This window comes from Vigna angularis, chromosome 1 (assembly GCF_016808095.1).
Source record: "Vigna angularis cultivar LongXiaoDou No.4 chromosome 1, ASM1680809v1, whole genome shotgun sequence".
NCBI lineage: Eukaryota > Viridiplantae > Streptophyta > Magnoliopsida > Fabales > Fabaceae > Vigna > Vigna angularis.
In genome coordinates, this window is record NC_068970.1 from 8,257,983 (window position 1) to 8,281,200 (window position 23,218).

The window sequence follows — 23,218 nt, forward strand, 5'->3', positions numbered from 1 at the left end:
AAAATTACGTGGCTTATTGGTTTGTCTTAAAAACATGCAGATTTAGTTTTATAAACAAATTCAAAAAAATTGAAGATACGCTAATCGGTTTGTTTATTCCGGAGCTTTCCATAAGAAATACAATTAAAAAATATCTATAACTTAAACTAGCTTTTGCCTAATTCAAGTTAGAGGTAGTAGATGAGTGATTTATTCATCATATGAAACAAGCAACTTATTAACATCAAAAGAACACATTGAATAAAACAATAAAATAGTACAAAAAATTCAACAACAACTCATATTGATTTTAACATCTGTCTTTTCCCATATCTCTTTAGTCTATAAAATATTACAAGTGAAAGTAAAAGAAAAGTCCTAAAGAGAAATGAAAGCATGGAGTGCTATGAATTTATAAAATTTCTGGTCTTGGTTGTAGCTCCAAACATGGTGGTCAACTTGTGAGTTTTCTTTCCATGGAGAGTTTCCTCATATAGCTCAAACAATCTTTATGATATTTAATCCAAAAGGTTACTTTCAATGGTAGGTTTTCTTTATGGTTGAGCTCTAAAAGTTGGTGCTTTAAATTACTCCATGGTAAAGTTGTCCTTGCGTGGCTTAGACACCATCTATTTAGCTCAAGCTGTGAAGGAAAAATATGAAATATATTGTAACCATCTTTCAATGCTTAGGTTATACACTTTTGGGGCTCAAGCTGCTTGACTCTGTTTTCTTCTAAACTGCATCAATTCACACAAATTGCATTGCATCATCACACTTGTTTATTTCTAAATACTTTTAGCAAATTCTAAGTGAAGGGAAGTGAAATATCAAATTTATGCAAGAAATCAAACAAGATAAGTGCCAAAATGTATGTGAAATATGAGTAAAATAGACACTTATCATCTTCATGAATTTATCCGTAAATATTTTATTAGCAAAAAGATAAAATTGCCACAATGACTTGTCAAAGTGGTTGCCATAGTCTAAATTCAAGGGCAACATATAATGAATAGAGGCCACAAATGTTGCTTGCAGAATCCATCATAAAATTGTTTATGAAAATATGAAGGGCTAAAGATGTTGTAATAATATTACTTTATTGCAAAAGAAAGTTTTGCAACGTTGAGAGCAACGTTCCTTTTGGCAACGGTATGCAACGTTCCTTTTCCAATTCCAACGTTAAAATATTTTAGCTCTATAAATAGAGATCAATTTTCCCATTTCAAGATCATCAAAAAAATCAATCTTCTCTTCTTAATCTCATTTTTCTTTCCTAAACCTATCCTGGGTATATACTTATAGAGTTTCTTGCTAGTTATGAGATCCTCAGATATATCCTGGGAAGTTCCTGTTGTATCCTGGGGGACTTGCGCAATACACCGCGGATAAGTCCTTAAGGACAATGACTCTACACGCCTCAGGAAATTCTGTTCGTGATTCTGTCAGCAATTTTACTATAATCTTAAGGACTTATGGCTGACATCAACATCATGCCTTCAGAGAGCCAAACCATTGCTTCCGGAACCCAGACGCTCTTCGCAAAATCTCTTCCGAACGTATCAAAAATCGAGATTTTCTCTGGACAGAACTTCCGACGCTGGCAAGAACGCGTTTCCACCCTTTTAGACATGTATGGAGTTGTTGCTGCTCTTTCATCTCCGAAGCCCGACTCCACTATTCCTTCAAACTCAAAACTAGTTGAAGAGTGGACTTACGCGAATAAGGTATGTCGACACACTCTGCTTAGTGCACTTTCTAATGATTTGTTCGATGTGTACTGTTCCTACAAGGAAGCAAAGGACATTTGGGACTCGTTGATTCTCAAATACACTGCCAAAGATGTCGTCAGACAAAGATTCGTCATAGGAAATTATTATCGTTGGGAAATGATTGAAGACAAGGACATAAAAACTCAAATCAACGAATACCACAAGTTGCTCGAAGACATCAAAGCATAAAACATTCTACTACCGGATGAATTCGTTTCAGAACTACTGATCGAGAAATTGCCGCCATCCTGGACAGATTACAAACAACAGTTGAAACACAGGCACAAGCAAATGTCTCTACCAGAACTTATTACGCACATAATAATTGAAGATACCAACAGGAAGGAGTCTGCTACTACAAGGGCCAAAGCTTTATCTGCGAAAGCAAATATGGTAGAAGGAAAACCTGCTCCAAAAAGGTACGAATACAAACCTGATCACAAAAGGAAAAATAATTTTCTTAAATCTCGTCCCCATGAATCTAAACCCAACTTTAAAAAGAAAGGAAATTGCTTCGTATGTGGGAAGTCAGGCCATCATGCACCGCAGTGCAGGCGCAGAGTAAGAAACGACAATCCTCCTAAGGCTAATATAGTCGAAGGAGATGACATTATTGCTGCGGTCATTTCTCAAGTAAATCTGATGACCAATGTGAGCAAGTGGGTGGTAGACTCAGGTGCTACCAGGCATATCTGTGCAAACAGAAGTGATTTTACCTCTTACACTAGTGTAGGGGACGGAGAAGAACACGTCTACCTCGGTGATTCCAGGACCACTCCTGTTCTGGGAAAAGGAAAAGTTCTTCTCAAACTCACATCTAGAAAGACTCTGGCCTTGAGTGATGTGCTACATGTGCCATCAATCAGAGTTAATTTAATCTCTGTATCACTACTGGGAAAAGTGGGGGTTAAAGTGACTTTTGAGTCTGACAAGATCATTATGACAAAAAATAATGTTTTTGTGGGGAAGGGATATTGTGATCAAGGACTCTTCATTCTAAATGTTTCTGAAAATATTAATGAATCATCTTCTTCTACTTATCTTGTTGACAATGATCCATGTAACTTTGTAGAAGCCATTAGTGCTCCTGATGCAAAACAGTGGGATAAGGCCATTAGGATTGAAATTGAATCAATTCAGAAAAATAATACTTGGACCTTAGTAGATTTGCCTAAAGGAGCAAAACCCATTGGTTGTAAGTGGATCTTTAAGAAAAAGTATCATCCTGATGGATCCATAGAGAAGTATAAGGCAAGATTAGTAGCAAAAGGTTTTACTCAAAAACCCAACATAGATTACTTTGATACTTTTGCTTCAGTGACTAGGATTTCCTCTATTCGAGTTTTGTTAGCCCTAGCAGCTATCCATAAGCTAGTGATACATCAGATGGATGTTAAAACTACCTTTTTGAATGGTGATTTAGAGGAGGAAATTTATATGACTCAACCTGAAGGGTGTGTTGTACCTGGTCAAGAGAATAAGGTATGTAAACTTTTAAAATCTTTGTATGGGTTGAAACAAGCACCAAAACAGTGGCATGAAAAACTAGATAATGTATTGCTATGTGATGGTTTTTCACCTAATAATGTTGATAAATGTGTGTACTCTAAATTTGAAAATGGTGATTGCGTCATTATATGTTTGTATGTGGATGACATGTTAATTTTTGGTACATGCAATGACATTGTTAGTAGAACTAAATTATTTCTAGGATCGAACTTTGAAATGAAAGACATGGGTGAAGCCAATGTAATTTTAGGTGTTAAAATCATAAGGAAGGGAGATAGTATATTACTATCCCAGGAACAATACATTGAAAAACTTCTTAAGAAGTTTGGGTATTATGATTTCAAACCCGTAAGTACCCCTTATGATGCTAACTTTAAATTAATGAAAAATAGAGGAGAATCATTATCTCAGACTCAGTATGCCCAGATAATTGGGAGCTTACTACACTTGATGAGCTTTTCTAGACCTGATATTGCTTATGCAGTAGGTAGACTGAGTAGGTACACTCAATGTCCAAATCAAGAACATTGGGATGCACTTTCTAGGCTTATGAGATACTTAAGAGGTTCAATGGATTATGCCATTGAATATAGTGGATTTCCCGTTGTACTAGAAGGATATAGTGATGCTAATTGGATCTCTGATTCAGATGAGACAAAATCCACTAGTGGTTATGTATTCACACTTGGGGGTGGTGTGATTACATGGAGATCAGCCAGACAAACTATTATTGCAAGATCAACAATGGAATCTGAGTTTGTCGCCCTTGAGATGGCTGGTAGTGAGGCTGAGTGGTTGAAAAACTTCTTAGCGAACATTCCATTAGGAATGAAACCAACCCCATCGGTATCTATACACTGTGATTGCCAATCGGCAATAGCTATAGCTAAAAACAAGAATTACAATGGAAAGAATAGACATATCCAATTGAGACACAATTTGGTAAAGCAGCTGCTAAAGAGTGGAACTATTTCCATTGACTATGTGAAGTCAGAAAGGAATCTAGCAGACCCTCTGACAAAACCCTTGGGAAGAAATATGATCTTAGAAACATCGAGGGGAATGGGACTTAATCCACTGACAAACAAACAAGTGATGGTAACCCAACCTTTGTGATTGGAGATCCCATGAATAAGGTTCACATGGGTAAAAACAAGTCACTTGTTAGTTCTGATAGCACTAAATTGATTTCAATCAATTATGTCCCTTCCTATGGTGTGTGTGTGTAAAGTGCTAGAGACTGCATTATTGAGAGGTTAAACTTTGTAATTAATCAAAGTTTTTAATGATCTTCATATCCCTTACGGGTAGTGTATGACTTGCAGCATACACTTGATGAAATCACCTATATGAGTGTCAAGTGAGGCCGCTTGTATGAGATCTTGGCATGATCTCTAGAGCACTCATGAATACCGGGCACGCGCATGGCCTAACTAGCGCAACACAGCGATAACAACAAGAATTGTGGGGGTGTACTGTGATTGATAAACCTCTAACACACGTCAAGTGTCTTTGGTTCATATAGCTTGCTATACCAATTACATTGTGTGTTAAGTTTCTCGATCTAAGACTGGTTCATATAGCTTGCTATACCAGCTCTGATGCATTACATCTTATAAGACCCAGGATATAAATACTTTTATCTTACTTTCAATCTTTGATTATCCATCAGAACAAAGATTTGCGCTATTGCTTTATATACAATCATTTTCCAAGTCTACACAAAGATGACATATCTTTCTTTTGAAAAAGGATTACCTGCAAATGAGAAATCACTTTTGAGACATAACTGTTTGGATCAAAGACATTTTCTTTTAACTTTCTTTTGCAATATGTGGGGGATTATTGTAATAATATTACTTTATTGCAAAAGAAAGTTTTGCAACGTTGAGAGCAACGTTCCTTTTGGCAACGATATGCAACGTTCCTTTTCCAATTCCAACGTTAAAATATTTTAGCTCTATAAATAGAGATCAATTTTCCCATTTCAAGATCATCAAAAAAATCAATCTTCTCTTCTTAATCTCATTTTTCTTTCCTAAACCTATCCTGGGTATATACTTATAGAGTTTCTTGCTAGTTATGAGATCCTCAGATATATTCTGGGAAGTTCCTGTTGTATCCTGGGGGACTTGCGCAATACACCGCGGATAAGTCCTTAAGGACAGTGACTCTACACGCCTCAGGAAATTCTGTTCGTGATTCTGTCAGCAATTTTACTACAAAAGATAGGCAAACGATTGAATTTCTCTAATAGCTCAAGAGAAACATTTTCTTGTCCACTAGAGTCAACATTAACATTCAAAGAACCCAGATAAAAGACCCCTAGAGTTAAAAGACAAATTATCCTTTAATGACAAGAAGTTAGAATCTTCATCATAATTGAAGATCCATTTTCCAGACATTTTATTCTTTTGAGCATTAAGAAGAAGAAAATTTGAATATATGGTTACGATGTGTCACTTCCACTCATGTATTTATAAACTATCTTAGATAACCCCTTTATAAATCTTTGGTAGTAACTTATCAAACTCATAAAACTTCACACATTCCCATTCAAGCATCGCCTCAATCTTGGTAGGATCCACTGAGACGCCTTTAGTTGATATGAGATGTCCAAGGAATTACAATTTCTTTTTCCAAAATTCACATTTTTTATAACTTAGCATACAATCGTTTTTCTCTCAATATTCCAAGCATTGTTCTTATATGTTCCTCATGTTCACTTGAGTTTTTGAATAAATATATCATTTATAAAGACAATGACAAACTTATATAAAAAAAGGGTCTGGAAATCCTATTCATATAAACAAGTAGGAGCATTTGTTCTAAATGACATAATTACATATTCATAATGACCATATTTAAACTTGAAAGTTGTCTTATACACATCTTCTACCTTTATTAATATTTGACGATACTTCGAATCAATCTTAGAAAAAACCATAACCCTATATAGTTGGTCTAACAAATCATATATTATTGGAAGCGAGTATTTATTATTAACATTTAGCTTATTGAGTTGCTTGTAATCCATACATAACCTAGAACTTTTATCTTTCTTCTTTACAAGCAACATCGACGCTCCCCATGATGACACCCTTAGCCTTATGAACTATTTTTCCAATAATTCTTTTATCTGCTTCTTTAGCTCAACTAATTTTGTTGGAGTCATTCTATAAGTTATTGATATTGGCCTTGTCCCAAGCATCAGATCAATAAAAAAACTCAACTTATCTCTTAGGGGGTAATCCTGATATCTCATCAGAAAACACATCTATGAACTCTCTCACCATTAATATATCTATTTTAAACTCTTTCTCCTTTGTTTTCACATGCGTTAATATCATAAAAACATGAAGCTTCTTCCTTAATTTCCTTTCATAACTATTGGACTGTTGGTGATTACTCAAGAAACACCACCTTCTTTAGATTGAAATCAATTAGAATGTAATTGGTAGATAACTAATCCACTCCTACAATTACATGTAATTATTATAAAGACAAACAAATAAGATTTACCTTATACTTGCGTCCCTGTATAATCATTGGATACCTAACACATACTCTTGAGGTTGACACCTAACTAGAGGCTGAGTTGTTACCACTAGACCAAACTGTGTCTCTTTAGCTAGTAGACTTAACTCCACACAGACACTTGACACAAAAGAATGTGTCGCTCAAAATAAAAAAAGAACTTTTAGATCTTTTCCAAATGTAGCATCCATACTAAAACCAAGGTTATTTGATATGACGTCTTCCTCTCCTGACATAGTGTAAACTCTTCCAACTGCCTATGGAAAATATCTTTTATTTCTCTTCTGTTGTAATGATTGTTGAGGTTGTGGCCTTGTACCTCTAGTCACTCCTTTGTTATTTGGATAATCTTTAAAAATATGTTCATCTCCTTTATAGTTGAAACACCTCACAAGTCCCTTAGGTTGATGTAGATATCTCTTTAGATGAGATCCATTATAGGTGTAACAATGTAAACCTCTATCTCGATGTTATTGATGATAAGACATTTTAACATGATAATTCTAAGTCCATCGATCATTTGTCATAAAAGATAGAATGAAATAAAATAATACAAAACATGAAGACTATACCAAACTTATGATAAAAAATTACACTTCAATAAACATAATCAAATTATATCCATTATAAAAAATATAAACAAAAATAAAAAAGTAAAACAGTAAACCATTTATATTGTTCTTTATGAATAAAAATCAAATTAACTATAAATTGTCAACACATTAATTTTTCTCATAAAAAGACATGAAAAACTTTGAATTATATATGTTATAAAAATGTAAACACATATATACATAGTTTAATACTTTTGTACTCTGATTGAAACGTTAATGAACTTAACAAAAATGATTTAAACATATTTCTAAAATTAGACTAAATTAAATCAAAATTTAAAAAAAAATTATTTCCAATTTAGCGAAAAATAAAATAAAAAAAAACATATTTTGCCCAAAATAAAACAACTCGTTAAAAATAAAACATTATGGTTTGTTACATAATTTTAGGATGCGATTCTTCCCAGAAGTCCATATCATGTTCCAAGGCAATGTGATATGAGCGAAAAGATGATTGGTTCCAGAAAATTATTGGAAGAAGCAAAGCATATCCACTAACTGTTAATTCCTTGGTGTTTTGGTTTACTGTGCAGGAAAAGATATTCCAAGACTGCACCGCCATTCAACCTCATGGTTGGGTTAGTAATAACTTCAAATCACGGGCCTTTGCCAGCCCAATCACTATATACCCTCATCTTCACTTCAATCAAACAAAAATTCTGAATTCTCCTTACAAATTACAACACAACACTGTTCGGTTGAATTCTGTTAATGGGTTCTACCGCTGAAGACCGATCAGAGATTGTGTTCTTCGATGTGGAGACCAGCGTCCCCACTCGAACAGGTCAGGGTTTTGCCATTCTCGAATTCGGAGCCATTTTGGTTTGCCCCAAGACGCTCACGGAGCTCCGCAACTACTCCACCCTCATCCGACCCCCTGTTCTCTCCGTCATCTCCCCCTTGTCCCAGCGCTGCAATGGCATCACCGCCGACGCCGTCGCCGCCGCGCCGACTTTTGCCGACATTGCTCACCTCGTCTACGACCTTCTTCACGGTATGTTCTGTTTGTTCGCCTCTCTCCTAAAATAGTTTCCTTTTAGGAAAAAAAGGTGTATGGTTACGTTTTGATGTTTGTGAGTGGTGAATTTTGTGTAGGGAGGATTTGGGCGGGTCATAATATCATAAGGTTTGACTGTGTTCGGATTAGAGATGCTTTTGCTGAGATTAATCAGCCGCCACCTGAACCTAAGGGAACCATTGACTCTCTAGTTTTGTTGACTCAGAAGTTTGGAAGAAGAGCTGGTGACATGAAGGTATTATATAATTTGTAAATCATAATAATGATAGCATGTCATTGTTCTTTCCATGCATTTCTTTCTTTGCGCTCTACTACTTAAATTTGCTATTTCAGTTGGCTTCTTTGCGCTCTACCATGTCATAATAATGTTTTTACCTTTTACGTCACACGCAGATGGCTACTCTTGCTACTTATTTTGGACTTGGACGCCAGACACATAGGTAACATGCTAATGCAATTTTGTCGTATGCCACCTTCACAATGTATTCAGTTTATCTTTTCTGATATCTGCTGTTTCTGGAGTGCAGGAGCTTAGATGATGTTCGGATGAATCTTGAAGTCCTTAAATACTGTGCAACCGTTCTATTCTTGGTAATTTGCAATTCAAAGTCTTTTTTTTTCTTTCGTTTGGCAACACAGCTCAGTTGTTGATGTAACAACAACTTTTATTATGGTTAAGGTTTTTCATATCTACATAAAGAAGGAAGAACTGAATTATTTCTTAACTTGACATCAGTTCAGTTCATCAGCTCTCTGATTGATGTCATCGAGAAAATACTTTTGGATACTTGAGTCTCTTGGCTTAAAGCACGTTGTTAGAATAATATAGTAGCATTTTTTATCATTTTGGTCTTGTGACATTTTTTTGGAGTTGGTGATGCTAATAGAACTTGGCTAGCATGGGTTTGCACATTTTGACCATGTTATTTTTTTTCCTTAGTTTACCCGTGATGATTCTTTGCCTTGGTTTTTTCTTGTCTAATTCTTAAATTATAATTCTTTAAAAACCTGGATGCATTTTCTGGCTTTGAATAATTTATCTCTAACTTGCTACTTGACATCAATAGAACATTCTCCTGTTTGTGTTTTTTAAGGTTGAATCACTGTACGTTCTCCACAAAAAAATCATACACATCACTTAGTCACATTCAGTAAAATATTCATGCTGTCTCTGTTTGGAAACGGGGGTATATATAATCTATCATTAGTCTACAATTTACATAGGCAAGATTATCCTACACGTGCCCTACATGTGGGTGGAATCAGGTTTTACCGTGTAGCTTCAGTAGATTACTTGGTCATTTCCATTGTAAGAGGCATTACATGAGCTTTTAATTTACTTTTTGCGGGCTTCACTGTGCTACATCACTCTTATGAACTTGCAACTTTTATTCCAATACAAGTAAGACTCACATTTTGATTAATATTTTTGTTATATTTTCAGCAAGTTTAAATGTTTTTATATTTTTATGATCCGGGGTTTAATTTAAAACAAAGGATCGTAAATTTTATACCATGACAGCATACTCCAATAGGAAGTTCTTATGAGATACAAGTCTTAAACGTATAGTCCTGAGTATGACTCTTGCAATGGATATATCCTTAGAAAATGTTTGATTGAGGAACCTTAATACTAGCAATGCCTCTGAATCAAGAAGGCGTTTTAGGAAATATTTTTTTCTTATTCTATATAATCTTTTGTATTATATGTGATGTATTTTGCAGCAGTGATTGACAACTATGCTCATAAAACTAATGATACTCTCTGTCCTTACAGGAGTCAAGTCTCCCGGATATATTCACTGCAAACAGTTGGGTTTCACCAAAGACTACGACAAGAAGCCGCAGTAATGGGAAATCTCCATCACAGGGGGGCTTATTAAACATTAATGGGGTTTCTGTATTATCATCTCCTGCTGTTGAATCCAAAGACAAAAGTCATCCTATAATTTCTTTAGCAATGAGCGGCCCAAAAGGGGATGCCCTTAATAATGCAGATCCTAATATAGTTCAATCGGATCCTTTTAATTTGAGTACTCCGGAGGAAGAAATAAATAGAGAACCCATTAAGTCAGATGTTTCCACGGTGGAAAAACCCATGCAAGAGTCACCTGATTTGGCTTCCTCGTCTTCTGTGTTTCAGCCTAGCAGCAGCTCTATTCTTGTTTTTGAACCTGATAGAATATGTGTCCCTTCTATTGATGCATCTCTTGTTCCATCTTTTCAAGGCAGTCAAAGGATAGAATTGCTGCATGAAGGTTTCCCATTCCAACTTTATTGTACTGATTTGAAAGTGCGGTTTGGAATAAGCACGAAGTTTTTTGATAATGCTGGCCGGCCACGATTGAGTTTTGTGGTTGATTCATCTCCAAGTCTATGTAATGTTCTTGATGCATGTGACGACGTTGCTAAGAAGTTAACGGTAGATTCTGGCAGCAGCTCTGATTGGAGGCCTGTTGTCATCAGGAAAGAAGGTTTCTTCAACTATCCTACTGTCAGATTGCAGTAAGTTCTTGACTTGTTATTTTATTTTATCAACATTAATGACTGCCTCACTTCACATGTAAAATGGTGGAAAACTCTAATCTCAAAACCGGGCATTCAGTTTAACATGACCACCGTGTCAGATGGGGTCTGTGTCCATTTTCCTGGTTTTTTAAAATCATTAGATTATGCTTTTATTATTTTTGTGCTGAGAGTGAACCCTGGCGCAACTGGAAGGTTACAGCGATGTAACCTGGCGACTGGGGTCATGGGTTCAAACCTTGGAAGCAACTTCCCTGTTTGCCAGGGTAAGCCTGTGTACATCTGCTTTCCCTAGATTCCACTTGGTGGGAACCTTATGTACTGGGGAGCCCATTTGTTTTTATGGTTTATATACTGATAATGAAGGGATGACATTAAGTTGTTAAAATCATGAAATAGGGGTAACTTCGAGAATACCATCAACTGTGAACAGAGAATTTTTTTATCCAAATCTTTTGCTTTGATGATCCTAATTGCCAAACAATTAGTATTACTCTCAATTAGAATTTATCTGATTTCTGTAACATTTATTTTACAGCATACCTACAGCTGTAGTCGCAGACATTGCCATTTATGCCACAGAAATATATCAGAAAGAGTCTTCTGGAGCAGTGCAAAGACTTCTCTTCAGTAAGTTTGATGCTGCAGAACTTGGTTCCTTGTTCATGCCTGGGACATTTGTTGATGCCTTCTTCTCTTTAGATCCCTATGACTATCAGCAGAATGCAGGGATTAAATTAGTTGCTAAAAAATTGATCATTCATTGCAAATAGAAGGAAGTTTAAACTTAAGTATAGGTTAATTATTACACGCCAAGGTTGATAGATTAAATATTGGTTATGCTGTAAAGTGGTTCCATTTCAAGCTTGTAGTTCAACTGATATTCACACCTTTGAATTTTCTGGTTACTTAATTCCATCTACAATTACTGGATGAATATCCTCTCCCGTGGCAAAAAAATAGAAATAACTAAAAAGAATAAGGGATTATTGTTTCAAAAAATGAACCTTTTGTAAAGTAAATGACTATTCTTTTAAACAATAATAATGATTAATATTATTTCAATTTAAAAAAAAACATTTATTATTAATAAATATAATTTACTTTTCAAAATGGTAGTGGTTTATAGGCGTAGGCCTTTGATTTATTATTAAATAAGTCTGAGATAAATTTAAAATTACATCTTTATCCTTACCTCTTTCATGCTGTCAGGGACCTTTGAATTTTAAGATACAAAGTATGGCTGGTGAGAAGACAAAACAAATTATTTTTTATTCTTTTTTTGTGGTTAGATTTTATAATGTCTCAAAATTAGAGAAAAAGGATGAAACTCGTAAGAGTCTAACCAACAGTTCAAAGCTTCAATGGTCTAGCTTATTATAAAATATATGAAAAAGCGGGTTTATATACAAAATAAACAAAACTCTATGGTATAGCTTTTACATCTTTCCAATGTAGATCCAAAATTTATTATTGAGTTTGCATATGGACCCAAAATATTCTTAAGTTACCTCAAATATTAAATACAAGATTGTTTTTTTCATCATACTATAACACTAAAAACATAAAAGATATTTAATATATATATATATTATTGACATCTTTCGGAATATCCATATCAAATAAGTTTTATTAAAAGCTAATTAAGCTTTTGTATTATTAATATTTTATATTATATAATTATATTACACAGTTACAACATTGTTCAATTACAGCAGCTCCACCAAACAGCATAATCAACATGTTATATCACATAATATATTATGATTTTCCAAAAATGTCATTTTGTTATACTTCTACTTATGTTACCCATGCTCAGGTCAACGAGGGTAATCTATTAAAACTATTTAATAGAGTTAAAAATGAGTTTTAACATGTGAGTTAACCTAACTCATCAGGATTGAAATTGAGTTAGATTGAAAATTTTTAATTTTTTTAAATATGAATTAAATTAATCTTGATTTACTTAACTTATTAAATGAGTTTAAATGAGTTCAAGTAAATTGATCATATCAAATGAGTTCAAATCAAATTAAAATAAGTTCATCGGTGGCTCATTAACAATAACATTTTATTAATTTTTTTATATAAGTTTTTTATTATAATTATTTATAATTTTAATTATATAGGTTTACCATTTGATTAATTAAAAATAAGTTGATTCGTATCTCATTAACAATAACATTCTATTAATTTTATTATTATTCTTTTGTAAGATTTTTTATTATAATTATTTATTAATTTTAATTTTATAGATTTACAAGATCTTTTTTAAATATTGGTATGTGTTATTTAATAATATTTTAATAGTTTCAATGTTTAATACTTAATTTATTTAAGATTAAATATGGTTTTAGTTGTTAAATTTGGACATAAATTGGAATTTTCTTAAATTTTAATATATTTTAGTTTCTAAATTTCAAAGTGAATTAATATATTTTTTTAATTTAATGATATTAATTTTGTTAGGTTTGTTAAATGATGTTTTTGGTTTACACTAAAAGCAAAAACATGTCAAGTGTTGTAAAATAAATTTAAATTTTAGCTTGTAACGTGTTTGATATGTTAATGCAATTTAGTTAAAATAACTATATTTATTTATTTTTAAATTTTAAGAATTAAAATGTATTCAAATTTGAGATAAAAAAAAAGTTATAATTTTACATCAAAGATTAGTTATTAAAACATATTTAACTCGTTTATTTGTTTGTCAAAGTGTTCTAATTTTTAATTACTGTCTTTATATAATATTCAGATAATTATGTGAACGTTTCATTCTACTACTATAAAAAATGAATCGAGTTAATTCATTTTTATTATATAAATTGCAAAAAATATAGTATTCGTAGGTAAGCTAACCCACATCACCAACTCATGGTGAGTAGAACCAAATTACAAAATTTTTTACTTACCAAAAAGTGAAGGGTGTTGCTTCTTCCACCATCCCAAGTGCTCCTGCACCTACTCACTATTTTTTTTTATTCCAAAAATACTCTACACCTCCTCACTATTTTCTTTTATTCCAAAAATACCCTACACCTCCCGACTATATTCAACAATCTTTCTCTTTCTCTCTCCACATTAATGAAACATTCACATGGCTCAGATTTAAACTTGTGATACATTGCAAAATTTTATTTATACTTTTCCTTAAATAAGCTTGATTCAATCTTATTTTCACTGTTCAATATTTTTTTTTCTTCAAATTACTTAATAAATGGTAAAATTTTGTTCTAAATTTCTAGAAAAATGTTTATATATATATATGTGTGTTGTTTTTACATTTAATATCTATAATTTTTAACATTATATTATGTTTTAACTTACCAACATGTTTGACTCAAATAACTTGAATAAAGTATTTAATTTATTAGATAAATAATATAAAAATATTATTAAATACTTAAAATATAAAAGAAAAATTATTTGTTAAAGATTTGAAATTTATTTAGTTCTTTCGTCATTATAAAGTTAGTATATAATAATAATAATATATTATTTACTATTAATATTATTATGTTTATTATTTTGTATTTGCATCTAACTTTTAAGTTTATAAAATGAAAGTGGTAGAAGCACTAATATTGAAGTTTCCTGAATTTTATATTTTGCAATATATCAAGGTTAAATCTAAGCCATATGAATACTCCATTAATGCAGGGAGAGAAAGAGAAAGATTGTTGAGGATAGTATGGACGTGTAGGGTATTTTTGGAATAAAAGAAAATAGTGGGAAAGTGTAAAGTATTTGGAATAAAAAAAAATAGTGGAGAAGTGCAGAAGTACTTGGGGTGGTGGAGGGAGCAACACCCAAAAGTAAATCTGGTTGAACTAATCCTTTTTTTAGTCCAATCCACGATGAGCCCAACCAAGTGAGTTGGATTAGTTCACTTTAGGCGACTTAAAGGTTTAAGACATCTAAAACAAATATACACGATAAACCTTTTGTTTAAAATTAATTTTTTAAGTTTCTTTTATCTAAAATTATCTGTTAAATCGTTGCAATTAATTTCATTTAACTTTTAAACGTTTTTCAATCTCAACCACTTATTTCATTAAGATTTCATCTTCCTTATCCATTTGTAATTCAATCTAAACAAAAATTTGAGTTCCTCATCAAAATATATGCAAAAAGAAAACTCTCAAAACCTATAAATTGAAAAATACTGAAAACAAATTCGGACAAAAAAGACCTGTAACACCAAATTTTTGAGTTAGACTAAAAATTTGTTTGTATCAAAATTTTAATTTTTTTTAAATCCAACCCGGTCTGAACTCGTAGTGAATCGAATTGACTCATGGATTTTAACCCATTTTGACAACACTAATTAATATATATATATATATATATATATTTATATATATATTTATATATATATAAAGTTATAAAATATGATGTTTTAAAATAATACAAAATAAAATAAAATAAGAACAAAAGCGAGAACTGTAAATAAATAAATAATTATATATGATTTAGAATGTTATAAATAAATATAGTAATGAAAATATAAGTTAATAGAAAAGTAAGGGGATAATGAGAGATAAATGAAATAAATAAATAAATAGGACGAATGCATATATAAGATAAATAGAATGAAGTAAATAAATAGGACTAGTGTGTAATTATAATTAAATTGAAAAAGAATAATTAATTAGTACATATATAACAGGAGATAAATTGAATTAAATAAATAAATAGAACTAGTGTGGGACTAAGTTAAATTAAATTAAAAGAAATAATTAAGCAGGCGAAAAATTAAATGAAATAAATAAATACTATCCGATATTAAATTAAAAGAAATAATTGAGCAAGACTACTACTGAAAATAAAATATAATAAATAAACAAGATCAATCAATGTTTAATGGTAGATAAATTAAATTAAAAAAATAAATAAAACTAATACTTAACTACTCAAGGTAAAATAAAATAAAATAAATAGGATTTGTGCGTAACATGATATAAATTATATAAATTGATTAAAATAATTAAACATAACTAAAGATAAATCAAGTAAATAATTAAGCAAGACTGGTGCATAATTGAAAATCATTCTAAACCCCTAACTACTTATAAAACAAAACTCAATTACTAAAGTGAAGTTAAGAATTCAACCACCACTAATAAAAGAAAACCACATCTCAAATATATATCTACTTTGTAAGAATAGCTATAAAACTGGATAAAAGTTTCTTAAATATTTTAAAATTAAAACAACTATAAAATTGGGTAAGAAGTTTCTTAAATATTATAAAATCAAATGAAAAATCTTTTAAATAAATATAAACTTTTCATGTGTTTTAAGTGCATGTTACGCCAATAACGTCAAATTTCTATTAATTTTTATATTATAAATTCACTCAATTTAGGATTTTCAAAAGATAAGAAATCAAATTATAATTATAATATTATATTAAGAAACAAATTTTAAACTTAATTTAATTTTATAAAATTAACTTATAAAATATAGAATGTAAAATTGGTCTTATTTATAAGCCAGACTTTTATCTCAAATTTCACAATTTCTTAAAAGAAATTCTAAAAATAAATTAATTATTTTAACATTGGCTAGTTCGTATTTAACAAATTATTATAACAAATTATTTAACAAAGTATTCGCATTTTTCAAACACGGTTGATGAAAAAAATAACAATAATAAACACTTAACACCAAAATGTCAAAATATATTTGTGACAACACTCTATTATCTCCGAATATTTGATTTGTCACTTTCTTCCCCTTTCTTCATTCCACGTTGTTGGTTTTACCTGGTAATGATAATCGTATGGGCGATGAAGAAACAAAGGCCATCGTAATATATAACGTTTTGAAAAAGAAGAAAAAAGTAACAAGAGTTCCGGATCTTGTAAATTAAGATGTAAAAAATGAATCTAGCATGCAAAAGTATATAATGATAAGCTGAATCTTAGATAAATTGAACTACAAACAAAGATAAGTGTAAACAATACAAAAGCATAATTCTATTTTTAAGCAACTTAAAAGTTAAAAATAGTTTCACCAAGAACAATGATATGAACATGTTTTATTTTCAAACATTTGAGTAACATAATTTCTTTCCTTTCCTTTTCTTTTTACATCAATCATATCACTTTTTGATACCTAAATTTTTTTTCTCATTAAATATCATTTATTGAATTAAAAAGGACTTGGCATTTAAAATAAAATTCTCGTTAATTTTAGTGCAGCTCGACATAAATCCTAGATAAGTTCCATACGATGAAACATAAATCACATTTATTTATTCATAATAAAGGAAGTACACTTGTGGCTGATTTAACAAGAACATCATAGGTGGGTTGGAAAAAAAGAACAATGAAGAGAACGAGGTATTTTGATTACTGGAATGAGTGAATCTGAAAACTGGTTGTGTATCAAAAAAGAGAAGAAAAATAGAGGTAGAGAAGATTTGGGATATTTTGGTGAGATTGTGGCTGCATGAAATGATGGAGATTTGGAGTGACGTGGCTTTCTCTCTATCTCAAACTAACTATCCACTCCCTAACCCACTCATATCTATTTCTTTTTCACTTTTTCAACTCTCTTCTCTCCCTGCTTTCCACGTCATCCCCTACCCTTTTTGCTACGCTACGCCCCTTTCTCTCCCACTTCATCAGGCGCACGTTAGCTCCTACCACCATCTAGTTTTTTTCTTCCTCGGATTGAAAATCCCATTCCCAAGTACAAAATACTCTCATGGTTGATCTTTTCTCACTACAGGGCCAGAAAAAAATTCAGTTTTTTTTTTGTGTGAACTGCTAACTTGCGCCGCTTCTCCTAGGCTTTGAATTTTGCCGGTGCCGCAACGATCAGCAGATATGAACAAATGGGCTTTGAATATCATGTGTCTTGATTGGGGTTGTGGTTGCAAGATTTGATTTTGAGCGAGGGTTTAGTGTTGAGTTGTTGTTTTTTCTAGTACAGGGAAGAAGGGTTACGATGGATGCCGATACTGAGACTGAGGAACTTATTAATTTGAACAATAAAGCAAGTAACTGTGGTGGGAATAATAGTAAGAGTGGAGATGGCTTTATTGACAGAAGCAAAGTGAGGATTTTGTTGTGTGACAACGATTCCAAGAGTTCTGAAGAGGTTTTTACACTTCTTTTGCGGTGTTCTTATCAGGGTATGAATTAAGCCCCCTTTTACTTTCTTCTTTTGGTGTCAGTTATTGTTCTGATAGAAAAAGTTGAATTGGAAATTTTCTTTCTAGGATGGTAAGTGATGTCAGAAATATGAAGGGGGTGATTTTGAATTGTTATATTATATGTATCATTGAGTTACATGCTTTCATTTTGAAAATCAATTTGTGTAATTAGTCCAACTATTGTATTCGCTGGCTGATCCAAACTATTTTGCTTTTCAACTTTGTGAACCTTATCCATTTGTTCAAGGTGTACATGAAAGATGATTCTTAGAGGAATTTTTAGCTTCCCTTGTGTCTTAATTAAGCCTGTTCAAGAGAGTTGCTTGCTGCAACTTTTGAAAATATGACTAGCGTGGATATTTTTTGCTTAACAGTTACTTCAGTAAAATCGGCTAGGCAAGTAATTGATGCACTGAATGCGGAGGGGCAATATATAGACATGATACTAGTTGAAGTTGACCTTCCGGTGAAGAAAGGCATGAAGTTGTTGAAGTACATAGCAAGGGATAAAGAATTATGCCGAATCCCTGTTATAAGTAAGTCTCGAGTCTTTATTTTCATAAGGAAATTTTTAGCACTCTTTTTGTTTGGCAAATTGTATCCTGTTTCTCATCAATGTTTCTATTTTAATTTTTTGGGTGGGGGGGTTAAGTGATGTCTGCACAAGATGAGGTATCCATTGTTGTAAAGTGCTTGAGGCTTGGGGCAGCAGATTACCTAGTAAAGCCTTTACGCACAAATGAACTATTAAATTTGTGGACACACATGTGGAGAAGGAGACGCATGGTATCTATTTCCCAACTTATTCATATTGTGTTTATTCATACTATTATTGATTTTCTACCTATCCTTAAACATCTCCATTCCATGCTGATACGAAATGAATATTGATGACTGTCTTTCTTGTGACTTGAAGAATCTCTATTCCATGATGTCAACTTTCTTGTTATAATATTTAATTGGGGTCTTTGTTTGCTGTAGTCCTACTTTCAAATACATGTTTAACTGAATGATACACTCACTAAGGATTGAAATTCAACTGAGCATAATGGCAATTCACATGAACATGCTTTTAGCTTCTGTTTGCTTTCGAACAGCATTAGTGTTTAAGATTCAGATATTTTACATAATGTTATAGTATATGTGAATGTGTAAAGTATATGTCTAGTATTTCCTAAGGATTTTTGGAAAGCTTGGAGAGTATGAATTTGTGATCAGCTTTTAAAGGTAAGTTGAAATTGAATCAAAGCGTTCAGCAAAGTATGAGTTTGTGATCAGTGCATCTAACTTGTTTATAGTTTAATTTCTGGTGAAAATATGTCACATGGCTTCATTATATGAATGTGGAAAACATTGATTTAGTAGTCATGAATGAGAACAACTTTTCATGGAATAATCATAATGGAATATGGAATGTTGGTGCAGCCTCACCCCTTTCTCTTGCTTGCTTCCTCATTGTTTATGTGGATTTTCTTATCCCCATTGCATGACATTTGTTTTACTAAATTTTCAATTTTCAACTTAGATCTTCTCAACTTGAAATTGAAATGGATATTTTTATTCTGGCAGCTTGGACTTGTGGAGAACAACATCTTGAATTATGAGTTTGAACTGGTAGCATCAGATCCAAGTGATGCCAATACAAACAGTACCACCTTGTTCTCTGATGACACAGATGACAAGTCCAAAAGAAGCACTAATCCAGAGACCGTAGTATCAATCCAACAAGAAGAAGAGGTAAATGCTAGAGAACAATATTTAAACAATAAAAGAAAGAATGTAGTGGGTTTTACAGAATTGGAAATTGATGACTTTGTGTGTCACCTTGAAATTAAATATATTATATTTAGAAATGGTGTTTTTCTCTAATCAACTTTGATTACTTTGCAAATTATTCAACTTTTCTAAGTTTTTTTTTTCGTATTGCTGTGCTTGTATCTGTTATTGCAGTGAGAAACCCTCCTAAACTAACACAAGTTTTTTCTGAAAACTATTTCTCAGTGATGAAATTTCAATCAAGTCTACCCTTTAAATACTACTAAGATATCCCTAAGAATTCTCCTAATTGATACACTTAAAATAAATAGTTTCCTACTCAATAGAAGCATAACTAACAATTATCCTATTGGATAATATAAAGGATATCAATAATTGATAGGATCTTATATAAAAATTATCCTAATTAATAAAGCAATGATCCTAACATCAAGATCTTATTAAGATCATAGGAAAAATTAAAGAAACAAGCTAAACCGAAATAAGTCAAGATCTAAATAAAAAGTTATGGTAATCCTAGTTGCTGGTCCAGTACACTATGTTTGTCACTGCTTTCCACCTGAAAATGGATATTAATTCTGATGGTAGTATAAAAGTTAAATTGTAATATAAATCCGTCAAAGTCTTTGGTAGGGTGAAAATTGATTAATGTAAATGAGTCATAGTGCATTTTTAAATAAAATCTTAAACACCATTTCTGATGTAAGTCTTAATTAGTATCCTAAATAAGCAGCATTGCTGAAAGCAAAAAATATAACTATAAGGAAGTTACTAATAACAATTTGGAAAACAATTTTTTTTTTTATTTACTAAAGACTAGACAACTCAACTATGTATAGAGCCATTTGATTATTTATTTATGCATGTAGAAAGTGTTGATACGAGCCTTGCATAGACCCAGCAATGCAGAAAAGGAGGTGAGAGTTTTGCATTTGTAAATGAGTGTATATATAGCATTGCTCAAATGTCTTTTGGGCCAGCTACTTCCGTTTAAGTATGATCTGTGTGGTTTACTGGTAATAACTGTAGAACAGAGTGGTTACGTGATACATTATAATACATGTATAAAATTTGTCTTTTCAGGTTAATATTGCCACCGCCACCAATGTTGTGGTGGAGCTTCCCAGTGCTCTTGTCTCAGAATATCAGCCTGATGTGCCTGGAATAAGTGATCGCAGAACAGGTATGCTTCTCCTTTTCCTTTAACCACTATTTTCAAAATACAAAATTATATCATACTTTTGTGCATTATGTTTATTGAATACAATGTATTGGACAATATTTTGGATGCCATAAAATAACACATTCTTGTAAAGCTTCGGTTTTTCCTATCTCTATGCCCTTATAGCCAATTTTGGTCCATATATCTACTGTTCGATTTCTCAAGAAAATCAAATAAATACATTGGTTCTTGCCTAATTGTGATTTATGATTACTCACATAGGTACTCCAATACAGCATCCATCATGCAGCAGAACTAATATTGGTAGTTTTCACTTGTACATCTTATTTGCCTCCTACATTCATGATTTAAAAAATGGCCACAGTTGAAAATAGGTCCTAAAGTTGAATAAAATTTGGCTGAAGTGAGTAACCCCTTGTTATTTTTACTGGTTTCGCTCTAATTTTCCATAATTTTGTAGGACATTTTTCATCTGGTCCAAAGAAGAGTGAACTGAAGATTGGAGAGTCATCAGCCTTTTTCACCTATGTCAAAGCAACAGCACTGAAGAGCAACATTGAAGAGACTGCTCATGTTGACAATACTACTACAGAAGTTAGGGTGAAACATGTGAATCAAGCATGTGGTGAACAGGATGGTAGTGACCTTAATACACATGAAAATGGAGAAATGTTTGAAAATCATTCACAAGATGACTTACCCAGCAGCAACAGTATCCATGATTCTTTTTCTATTGAGAGATCTTGTACTCCACCTGCATCTGTGGAAGTTTCTCAGCAAAAGCATTACAGGGAAGAACGTTCTCGGGGAGTAATGCATCCAATAAATGGAAGTCACGGTTCCGATCCTGCTCAACATGCTTATCCATATTGCATTTCAGGAGTTGTTAATCATGTTATGATGCCATCATCAGCACAAATGTATCAAAAGAATATCCAGGACCTGCAAAGTCATTCCGGTTCTTCCGTGATTGCACAGTACAATCATCTTCCCCAATGTCCTCCTCAAGCAAGTGGGATGACATCCTTCCCATATTATCCAATGAGCATTTGCTTACAACCTGGTCAGATTTCTACAACTCATTCTTGGCCATCGTTAGGAAGTTCAAGTTCATGTGAAGTGAAATCAAGCAAGGTTGATAGGAGAGAAGCAGCACTGATGAAGTTTAGACAGAAAAGGAAAGAACGCTGTTTTGATAAGAAAATTAGGTATGTCAACAGAAAACGGCTTGCAGAAAGGCGGCCTCGTGTGAGGGGACAGTTTGTGAGAAAGTTGAATGGTGTTGATGTGGATCTTAATGGACAACCTACTTCCACTGATTATGATGAAGAGGAGGAAGACAACCATGTAGCAAGAGATTTCTCTCCTGAGGATGCTTGAGAATTTCAAATTGTAAGTTTGACCAAAAGGCTGAAGGACCACCAATGAATTTCTTTCTGCAGTGAAATTGTCCTGTGGAGGACTTGTTAGTGCTCCTGATCTTGATGGAAAATTCATGTAACAATATTAGTGGATGTGCACGTTCTGTCAATGTGAAGGGTCTGGTATGCTGTTCCTATTCAACTCTGCACCATTCTTATCAAAACTAGTTCAAACAAAATCTTGGTGGGGTCTCAAATTTCACTCTGTCAAATAAAAGTTCCATATATCCTCCTCAAGGTGTACCTGTGCAGGTCTTACTCAAGTGGTTGAAAGTATTACACTTTTGTTTAATCAAAACTTTTGGAACCATTTTCTTAAATTTACTGTCAAACAAATTTTGCAACCAGCTCTCGTAATATTACTATGTAAAAGTGTTGTGTTATTAAGCTAGTTTATGGAGGAAAAATCCAAGTGTGAATGTAGCTGGTGATGATTTTCTATGATGGTGGTTTGTTGTAGTAATCTAAATACCTGTATAGTTTGTAGCTATTTACCCACTCAAGTGGAGAGTTGGAGGTATAACAAAACCTCTGGGTAATGTTACTATTTTAGACTATTTCATTCAAGTTTATGGTAACTTCGAAGATTCGTCTCGTAAGATTCAGAATTACATATAAAATTTAGAATTCAAATATTTCAATAGAATAATTACACAAATTAATTGAAGTCCACACGATTTAAATATCTTGTTTCCATTCATTATTTTATCAATTTTTT

The 23,218-nt window shown here is 32.4% G+C and overlaps 2 protein-coding genes across 5 annotated transcripts; both read left to right on the forward strand.

Annotated features, from left to right (window-relative positions):
• Positions 1-7,822: 7,822 nt before the first annotated feature.
• On the forward strand, positions 7,823-11,888 carry LOC108331505 (protein NEN1). The gene is made up of 6 exons (XM_017566223.2): positions 7,823-8,405; positions 8,507-8,664; positions 8,823-8,869; positions 8,957-9,020; positions 10,207-10,934; positions 11,494-11,888. Exons 1-6 carry the CDS (start codon positions 8,123-8,125, stop codon positions 11,726-11,728), a joined length of 1,515 nt encoding a protein of 504 aa, XP_017421712.1. The 5' UTR covers positions 7,823-8,122; the 3' UTR covers positions 11,729-11,888.
• Positions 11,889-17,496: 5,608 nt separating this feature from the next.
• Positions 17,497-22,963, forward strand: LOC108319708 (two-component response regulator-like APRR1). Of its 4 annotated transcripts, XM_017550936.2 has the most exons (8): positions 17,497-18,099; positions 18,495-18,656; positions 18,773-18,906; positions 19,690-19,857; positions 20,766-20,813; positions 20,980-21,079; positions 21,341-21,382; positions 21,540-22,963. In XM_017550936.2, exons 1-8 carry the CDS (start codon positions 17,913-17,915, stop codon positions 22,457-22,459), a joined length of 1,761 nt encoding a protein of 586 aa, XP_017406425.1. In that variant the 5' UTR covers positions 17,497-17,912; the 3' UTR covers positions 22,460-22,963. The 4 variants fall into 4 exon arrangements, with proteins under 4 accessions (XP_017406425.1, XP_017406434.1, XP_017406442.1 ...); XM_017550945.2 differs by lacking the exon at positions 21,341-21,382 and having other exon boundaries at positions 17,498-18,099; XM_017550953.2 differs by lacking the exon at positions 20,766-20,813 and having other exon boundaries at positions 17,499-18,099.
• The last annotated feature ends 255 nt before the right edge of the window (positions 22,964-23,218 follow it).

Excerpts from the sequence above, each read along its gene's own strand:
- LOC108331505 (XM_017566223.2), top strand. The coding sequence starts at position 8,123 with ATGGGTTCTACCGCTGAAGACCGATCAGAGATTGTGTTCTTCGATGTG. Across the intron at positions 8,406-8,506 it reads CGTCTACGACCTTCTTCACG|GGAGGATTTGGGCGGGTCAT; the intron begins GTATGTTCTGTT and ends AATTTTGTGTAG. Across the intron at positions 8,870-8,956 it reads CTTGGACGCCAGACACATAG|GAGCTTAGATGATGTTCGGA; the intron begins GTAACATGCTAA and ends TCTGGAGTGCAG.
- LOC108319708 (XM_017550936.2), top strand. The coding sequence starts at position 17,913 with ATGGATGCCGATACTGAGACTGAGGAACTTATTAATTTGAACAATAAA. Across the intron at positions 19,858-20,765 it reads CAATCCAACAAGAAGAAGAG|AAAGTGTTGATACGAGCCTT; the intron begins GTAAATGCTAGA and ends TTATGCATGTAG. Across the intron at positions 21,080-21,340 it reads AATAAGTGATCGCAGAACAG|GTACTCCAATACAGCATCCA; the intron begins GTATGCTTCTCC and ends TTACTCACATAG.